Source organism: Glycine max, chromosome 19 (assembly GCF_000004515.6).
Source record: "Glycine max cultivar Williams 82 chromosome 19, Glycine_max_v4.0, whole genome shotgun sequence".
NCBI lineage: Eukaryota > Viridiplantae > Streptophyta > Magnoliopsida > Fabales > Fabaceae > Glycine > Glycine max.
Genome location: NC_038255.2, coordinates 50,575,299 through 50,584,188, shown reverse-complemented (window position 1 = coordinate 50,584,188; position 8,890 = coordinate 50,575,299). Strand labels below are relative to the sequence as shown.

The window sequence follows — 8,890 nt, the reverse complement described above, 5'->3', positions numbered from 1 at the left end:
GGGAGGATATGAGGGGAGTAATTAGAAATTGGAATTAACTACTCAATCTAATTCAACATCACATCATTACTCATTAGTTTAGTAAACCACTTTAATTACACTTTTCTTATATAAGTCACTCCAACATTTTTTGGCTGATGAAATTTTAGTGAGTCTTGCAAGGTACCATTCAACTAATGTAATTACGTTAGAGAATGGAAATGGTGCCTTTCATACTGAAGAGGAAACAATGGAACAGGTAATGAAGAAAGAGAACTCTGCTGCTAGTATATTTAGTTGGCTAAAAGTTAATGCACAGACATCAAATTTGACATTAACAAAGGATGTTGTGGGAGTTGTTGCAACCCTTGCCAAAGTTGAGAGCGATGATCTTAGCAGGTCAATAAAATTTATTTTATTTTCAAATTTTTAACATCCATCTGGTCATTTGATTTCAATCTTGCAACAAATATCTTTTTTGGTCTTATTTAATTTTCCAGATTTTAGAACATGAGTCTCATAGCCCTTTTAATACAATCATTAAATATGTCTTGCAGACCATTCATGTAGCATAATCTGTGAAATTTCCAAGGAAATTGGTACTAGTGTGAATCTTTGAACTTGACTAGCATACTCCAATTTTTTCTAGTCTATTTCCTACTAGCATAACCATGAAGAAAGAAGCTTCCATTACAATTATTTAATTAAAAAAAAAAACTTGCATTTTGTCTAAATACAGGATTCTTTCTGAATTTTTGGGCTTGGAGACAATGCTTGCAATTGTGTGCAGTTCTTATGAAGGCATTAATGCACTGGAGAAGTATGATCCTGAAGGCTTGATAAACTGTAATGGTGGATTGCATGGTATAGGGTCTTCAATTGGAAAGAGAATAAATGGCCGATTTGTTGTCATATCTCTTGAAGATATAAGGCAAGTTTGACAAATATGTGAATTTAGCTCCTCTAGTGAGTTTTTCGCTGGATAGGTGGTTCATGTAAAGAGAGATAGACATAAAGATTATATTTAAGGTTAAATCTGTGTGCTGCGCCCTGTGCTAGTTTTTCTGTCTATTGTTCTCTTTCTAAGAATGAAAAACTCACTTGATAGGATCCAACTTTACACATGCATAATTTAGAAGGAAGATGTAGCTCTTTGCTTATAATTTTTAAAGCACTGTTGTACTTGTTTTTATTGCAGACCCTTTGTTGGAGGTTTTGTAGCCAATGATCCACAAAAGAAATTGGCTCTCCCAAAGCCAAGATTACCTAATGGGGAGTGCCCACCTGGGTTTCTTGATTATGCGGTGAACATGATCCATTTGGATTCAAAATATTTATCTTTTCTTACTGACAGTGGGTACGGTCTTAGAGAGACGCTGTTTTATGGACTTTTTTCTCGCCTACAAATATATAAAACCCGGAATGAAATGCTGCTTGCTCTCCCATGCATTCACGACGGAGCTTTGTCCTTGGATGGTGGGATGATTAGGGGACGTGGCATGTTTGCTCTTGGTAGTAGGTCAGTGTCAAATTAAATTTGCCCTTTTTAATGCATTTTTTTATTTAGATGATTCTCTTTCAATTTTCTGCCCGTCCTATGATAGTTAATACTTTTAGTTCAATTTTGCTCATTTCAATAACCTAATAAAACAATGTTCAGTTGATACTTCATCCAGTTGATTTGTATATCCTCAGTGAAACATCATTATATACTCACCTGTATGCATAACACATCGGTATTTTATGTTCTATATAGTACATACTGAAAAATGATTTTTTTTTCCTGTGATATGCTTGTCAATGGATTGGTAATTGACCTAGTTTTAATTAGGGAGTTGCTATGATGTCAGATGGATAAGTTTGGAGGGGAAAGTATGAGAGGGTTAATTTTTCATTTTTAAATTTAGAGGCAAAAGTCTGTTATTTAAATAAAATAAGGTATGATTGGGAGGCTACATGCTAATCCATGAAAACCTGAGATATTCCAAAATCGGCACAAGTATCAGTGTCACACCCATTCCTGATATCAATACATATCCAAGGAGTATCCTCCATTTTTTTAATTTTCTTTTTCTGAGAAATACATTTGGGATGTGACTTTGATACTTTGAGAATGGCACTAAAATTACATACAGGCCTATCTTTTCCTATGTATCCTTAAATCTATAGTAAAATAGCAGGCATTGTAGAGAAAATACTTCTTTTGAGTAGGACTAATGCTTTTTGTAACATTCCAATATGGGTTGGGGGGAAATTTGCTACTTGTTCATTGGGGAAGGAATATATTCTGATATGGATAATGGAAATATCTGTAACGATGTTTTTCCATTATGATCACAAATATTATGCGTATATATGGGGATTTTACTAGCATACATGATACACCCACTTGTTTTTAAGGAGTATGTTAGCAACTTATAACTATGATTATCTTAAAATGCATCTAAAGTGTAACTTGTTAATGTACTCCTTGTCTCCTTCTAAAACAACAAGTAGGTGTACATTAATAAATACTTGTGGGGTTTGTTAACATACACTCATTTAAAATAGCCAACGTCATAAATGTTTGACAATTCAACTTCCATGCCCATGAAATGAGAGAAAAAGATAAGCAGTTGAATAATCCCTAAGCGAATAGTAGCAGTTAGAACTACTTTTTTTTATGACTTCCTTTTTCTCCTCATTTGACAACTTGTGTTATGACCATTTATTTCTTTTCTAGGTTAAAGCACTCTTTTCTTTCTCTTGCTTTCATCTAAATAAACTACTGTATTCGGAGGACTAACATCTGATATATATTTCTTGGCCTTATTATGAATGAAATTTCTCACAACACTCTCTGGCTGTAGGAAAGATGTAGAAGTGAAGTTTCCTCTAATTTCGGGAGGATCTGATGTACCTCCAAACTATATTGAAACTGAAGAGGCAGTGAGGAAGCTGAATTGGGAAACCTCTAAACTTGCTGCAGATAAACACAGAGAGCAGCAATTATTGGATTATAGGAAAGGGAAACTTCACTAGGCAAGCCTGAAAAGTTATTTATGGAAAGTTACCTTGCAAGACATGGTAACAACTAACCACATCCAATTTGTGTGCATTAGCTGTTAATTTTGCAGAACATAGTTCATGAGGGATATGTCCCAAAGAAATTAGACAGGTGTGCATAAATAGACATCACATAGTGAACTTCTTGATGTAACTTAAGCAAGGAGCTATGCTTGCTTACTGTCCGTGTCTGTTGTTATGTCTGATTCTTAATTTCAATCAGGAGAAACCTTGGATAGTTAGCTTCTCCATTTGAATGATGCAACTTGCTGGGGAGGGGACTGCCACTTTCTTGAAAATGAACGTTTGTCACATGAGTACATCCAAATTCCTGTGATCTTCACTCTTGTCCTCCAATTCCAACTCGTTCTCTGATTAATAGAGATGCAACATGAGCCGCTTTCAGTTTCAATTGCTCGTGTGTAGGACCAAAAATTCTTTTTAAAATAAGATTCTAGTGAGGAAGTCACTAGACTTGCAGTTGCACAGCAAAATATCACAAAATGGTCCCTGAAAATAAAAGTACAACTACATTTCCAGACACGAACTATATTTAACTTAAACCATAAACTTTCAGTAAAAGTCCTGCATATGTTCCGTTAAGTATTTTTTTAACATTTCAATTCCAAGTTCCATTATTTGTATCATCCTACAGGTATTTTATTCTTTGGTGCAGCTCTGTTGAGTCACTGCTACGAGTTATGCTAGAGTTGATATGCATAACCTATGCACAGCTGCTTCGTGGTGCCATTTGCATCGGTTGCCAGTTAATGGTGTTTATTTTAGATTTTGATAAAATTGATATAAAAATATTGATTTTGATATAATTGATTTTAAGAAAGTTTTTTTTGGTAGATTTTTGAGAAAGTTTATGTTTGAATATGATATTTTTCAGAAAAACTAATTTTGTTTGGTTGACAAAAGAAAACTAGACAAAAAGAGATAATTTATAAATTTCATACCCAAAAGCAAATGATATTTTTGGCCACCTCAATTTTCACTACCAAAACACATACTATCGTACAAAATCAATTTCCTACAATAGAACAGAACGTGTGATTCAAAATTAATTTTGGACGTTATCGATGCGGGCACTAATCAATTGGCCATTAGCTTGAAATAGCCAGTTAAAACCAGGGGGCATTTGGCCCCCAAAGGGCCAAAAAAGGGTTTTTTACAATTTTTTTAATTTAAAGGCCTTTTTTGGCCCCAAGAATTTTAAACCCGGTCCCCCCCCCCCCCCCCCCCCCCAAAATAAAAAAGGCCTACCTTGCCTGCCCTAAAAAAAAACAGGTTTTGTATACCCTAATTCAAAATACAAAGCATGTTTGTACAAGCTACTGGGTAGCACCCGAGTATCATATCAACTTATGTGGGTATACGCTCATCCTCTTCTGATTTCCTCTCATTAGTTTGTTTGTCATTTCTTCTCCAGCAATGTTTAGAAAGATGTCCCCTCTTGCCACATACACTACAGGGTACGCTCCTGGCATTAATTTCTGACCTATTCCTACACATTCCCAATGGCTTATAGTCAGCCCTCCTATGTCCACCATTATAGGCCTGGTGATATCCTTCCATACTGTTAGAATGTTCAACCACTCGTTTTACTCCATAGCGGTATTCTTCCTCTATCTGTATGCGTTCCATTAACTTCCGGTAAGGTAGATATTCCTCACGCATTAACTTGATGCAAAAGTCCTTCCACGATGGTGGAAGCTTTGAAATGATGGCACTAACATGAAAGTTGTCATCGATAAACATCCCAGCAGCAGCAATAGAATCTGCCATGCCATTTAATTCTCTGATTTGTTCAATAACTGCTTTCTCCTCAACCATCTGAAATTCAAGATACTTTTTCACATGATATCTTTTGGTTCCAAATTCCTCGTACAGATAAACCAGTTTTAATTCTTCCCATAAATCCTTAGCACTCAATTTTCTGTTCGCATACAGGTTATACAAAGGATCAGATAAATGGCTCAAGATATTCCGATGACATGTCAAATCATCGTTCAGCCATCTCCTTTCTGCAGCCTTGGCTGTGGCAATGTCTTCAGCCTTGGCACTTTCCCCTAGTGTAGGGTTCGGGCATGGTTCATCTAGCACATAGTCAACCTTTAATTGTTTCAAGAGTAATTCCATCTGCCGAGCCCAGGATTGGAAATTCTTCCCATCCAATCGGATGACCTCAATAGGGACAACAGGCTCAAGAGCAGCAACATCAACAACAGAATTTGATGCATCTCCATTTTGCTTACCATGAGGCTCAAGTGGAGCAACATCAACAACTGAATTTGACGCATCTCCATTTTGCTTACCATTGGGCTCAAGAGCAACATCAACAGCTGAATTTGACGCATCTCCATTTTGCTTACCATTAGGCTCCAATCTGCATTGTGTTGATTACATGTTCTAGGTTAGACAAATACGCATAAAAAATACCTAGCAACATGTTTTCTTTTCAGCCAAAAAAGTAAGCAGTAAATATTCAGAAGAATACAGAAACTTATAAACTACAACAAAGAATATCATATAATTTGCAGTTAGTAAACAATCAACACATCAGGAGAATAGAAACAAAAATAAGCATTCTGCACATATGTACTCAGAAATTTCCACACCACCACATTTTGACACTTGGGTGATCAAATATCATTCGGAAGTCATAAATTTTCATGTTATCACATACATAGCTCATATGGTAACATTGAATACTCACCTTATCCTTCCTTCCATCTTTTTTATAGCTTCCTCTATGGCAGGAACACTCTTCTTGAAGGTCGACCATTGTTCAGAAGATAAACTTATCCCTAAAAAAAGTAGTACAGGTAGGGACATGTTTAGTTTCAGAATTCAGAGTAATCAAGTTCTCAACAAAAGTACAAAACAGAGCCACATATATATGGAGACAAATTTCAACTCAAGTAATGATCCTCTAAAGTTAAATCAGGGGCCTCAACTCAAATACTCTAATTTATTCATGTAGCAGCTAGCAAGACACAACAACAACAATAGCTTTGTCACATTAGATGATTTCAGTTACATGAATCACGCGATATCACTGGACTCGATTATCAACTAAATTCTCAAGGATATAATTGACTATGGGATCCTTTAAAATAATTTCTTCTAATGTAATTCTTGGCCTCCCTCTACCATGATTCGCAAGCCTAAAAAACATGTGATTTACCCTCCTCACAATGCCTCTAGTGATGTTCTTTACACATGTGGAAATCACCTTAAGAGTGTGTTTGGTAGGTGGAAGGAAATAAATAGGTGAGAAATAAGATGAATAGAAATAGACATGGTGCTGTGGTAGTCAAACTCGAGATTCTATTCTGACTCGGAAAGGGGCCACAGAATCGTAAATCATGGAATCGTAATAAAATGAATATATATGCTTATAAATTCTTATGTATGCATCTAAGATAGTATAAATGAGAGGAAAAAACATTATAATAAATCAAATACTTAATTAAGCTTAAATTCATAATCATAGATTCATAAGCATAAGAAAGTCAATCACTAAAACTCCATATAGAATTCATGACAAACAATGAAACTAAACAACTTAAAATACTGCACTGGTGCTTAGCTTCTACTCCCAGTACAAAACACAAGACATGAACACTAGATGACGGAGTAGCAGAAGGTGTTGGGTTTACCATCTACAAATTTCAATCACAGAAACAGGCAGGTCACAACGCCATAACTACTTAACGCCAGAAACAGAGCAGTAGCTCACAGAAAATAGGGAGAGAGAACCGCACAAACAAAGCCGCAAAGGAACAAGAGGCGACCTCACTCGTGGGGCAGAAGAGCTCTGACACATCAGAGGGGGGCTCTGGTTGCAGTGGTTTGGACAGCAGAGTTTAGGGGAGGGCTTGTGCGAAGTTGAGAAGGCATAGATAGGGTCTGTTTTCATGATTTGGGAGTCATAGAAGAGTTGGTTTTGGGGCTTCAGTTTTATCTTAGGCTTTTACAAGCCCAAAGGGAGGGGGATGTCAAAACTGACCTGCCAAATAGAAGCACACAATTCCACTAGCGCAACCTTCTACGGTTCTACCGAGTTCGGAAATTTCCAATTCTGCACATGGACATACTCGCCCAGCCACAGTAGACTAGCAGAATCATGCAATCACTACCATGGAAACAGGGATGAGAGAAATAGGTGAGAAATAGGGGTGTTTGGTCTTAAAGAAATAGGGAAGAGAGAAATAAGAAAAAGAATAAAAATAATTTATTGAATTAAAACAACTGATTTTCAAACTCTTGCAATCAATTGTGCTTGACAGGAAAATCAATTGAAGTAATTGTGTGTGCAAGCCTTAATTGATTATTGTTTTAAAAATAATCAATTGTGGGATATCCAAAATTGGTTACATATGAAAAGCGATATTTGACACTAATGATAATCAATTATTTTGGGCAATAAATGCATACTACTGTTCATTTCCACACACTTTTGTGGAGAAATAAAAAGGCGTGTCATACCTTTTTATTTCTCTTCCTCCTCATTTCAAAGCTACCAAATGACCAAAATTTCAATAGCCACACTAATATCTCCCCGAAGCTAGCAAGACACAACAACAGAGATTTTCACACTGTAATGAGACTACCTTATGATAAAGTACTGGGCATGGCCAACATCCAGACACATAATTAAAAATGTAACTCATCTAAGAACATTCTAGGTCATATAAACCCTAAAAAAGATACTCAGCAATCAGTGAGTGTTAAGGGAATTCACGTACTCAAAAAAGTAGAAGAAAAATAAGATATCAACAATGTCTAATAACGGCCAGGGGCATAGTTCACGTGAGCAAATTCCAACAACATTTACAGTACAAAAAACTACTACACAAAAGCAGGAAGCAGCGAATTTGTAAGAGCAAAGCAATCAAATTATCATGTAATTACCTTTAGAACCAGGAAGTAGTTTTCCGTCTTTCATATAGAATTCCCTAATTGAGACTAGGGTTGTCCCTTTGAAATGTTTCACCGCCAAGTTCCTCCTGCTGGACAGCTAGATCAAGCAAGCAATATCTACTCAGTCAAAATGAAATGCAACAATTTGAAAACATAAAAATACATCAATAAGTGCAGTTCACAAATTGGAGTTGTTCTCTTCATCGATTAAGTGAAACATCACACAATCTTAAACCTAATGGAACAAAACATGTTCCGTAGGGTCCAGCTTTCGATTCCTAAATTCCAAAACTAATGAAACAAGACATGTTCTAGGGCTTTTACTCCGTTAAGAATTGAATAGGAAGGATAGATTACTTGACAAATAACGCGTTCGGGATCATCCCTCTTCAGTTTGGGCACCGCAACGACATCTCCCTTCTTCACATCGTCGTCGTTTTTGGCGGCAATATCTTCGTTCTCCTTCTTCTCTGCGTCTTTGGAGATTTCATTGGCCGCAACGGAGAGAAGATAAGACTCAACGACGGTTCTGACGAAGTGCCTACTGGGAGAGTCGGAGAGGTCGATGCCGAGACGCTCCGAGGCAGCGACTCGGATGGTGAACTCAGTGGCTTCTTCAATGTTGGATTTCTTCAATATATCCAACACCATCTCCTCCACTTTCCGTCGGGTTTCCGTTTCCATTGCAAAATAAAATAAAATGAAAAACCCCAATGTCACGTTGCACAGAAACCAAACACTGAGGGGTGAAACACCTTTTATTCGAGAACAAGAACATATCATGGTTTTGTAAGAGGATCAATCCACCCCGTGGCATGTCTTGTGTCTGAAAGGGAAGCTGTAACTGAAACATATAAAAATAAGGTTCCACCGAGATTTGAACTCGGGTTACTGGATTCAGAGTCCAATGTCCTAACCACTAGACCATGGAACC

The 8,890-nt window shown here is 36.8% G+C and overlaps 2 protein-coding genes and 1 non-coding gene across 3 annotated transcripts in view; 1 reads left to right on the top strand and 2 right to left on the bottom strand.

Annotated features, from left to right (window-relative positions):
* The window catches only part of LOC100794789 (protein DEFECTIVE IN MERISTEM SILENCING 3), a 4,589-nt gene extending 1,222 nt beyond the window's left edge, over positions 1-3,367 (top strand). The window contains exons 3-6 of the mRNA XM_003554721.4: positions 150-378; positions 719-910; positions 1,178-1,498; positions 2,829-3,367. Coding sequence (XP_003554769.1) covers positions 150-378; positions 719-910; positions 1,178-1,498; positions 2,829-3,000 — 914 coding nt within the window. The 3' untranslated portion in view covers positions 3,001-3,367. The remainder of the gene's footprint in view (positions 1-149; positions 379-718; positions 911-1,177; positions 1,499-2,828) is intronic.
* Positions 3,368-4,304: 937 nt separating this feature from the next.
* On the bottom strand, positions 4,305-8,857 carry LOC100800963 (uncharacterized). Its single transcript, XM_003553742.5, has 4 exons — positions 8,314-8,857; positions 7,948-8,053; positions 5,747-5,837; positions 4,305-5,416 (listed from the first exon to the last, which is right to left on the bottom strand). Exons 1-4 carry the CDS (start codon positions 8,737-8,739, stop codon positions 4,393-4,395), a joined length of 1,647 nt encoding a protein of 548 aa, XP_003553790.2. The 5' UTR covers positions 8,740-8,857; the 3' UTR covers positions 4,305-4,392.
* On the bottom strand, positions 8,819-8,890 carry TRNAQ-CUG (transfer RNA glutamine (anticodon CUG)). Its single transcript has one exon. It is a non-coding gene; the product is annotated as a tRNA-Gln (tRNA).

Excerpts from the sequence above, each read along its gene's own strand:
- LOC100800963 (XM_003553742.5), bottom strand. The coding sequence starts at position 8,739 with ATGATATGTTCTTGTTCTCGAATAAAAGGTGTTTCACCCCTCAGTGTT. Across the intron at positions 8,054-8,313 it reads CCGAACGCGTTATTTGTCAA|CTGTCCAGCAGGAGGAACTT; the intron begins GTAATCTATCCT and ends TGCTTGATCTAG. Across the intron at positions 5,838-7,947 it reads ACTACTTCCTGGTTCTAAAG|GGATAAGTTTATCTTCTGAA; the intron begins GTAATTACATGA and ends TACTTTTTTTAG.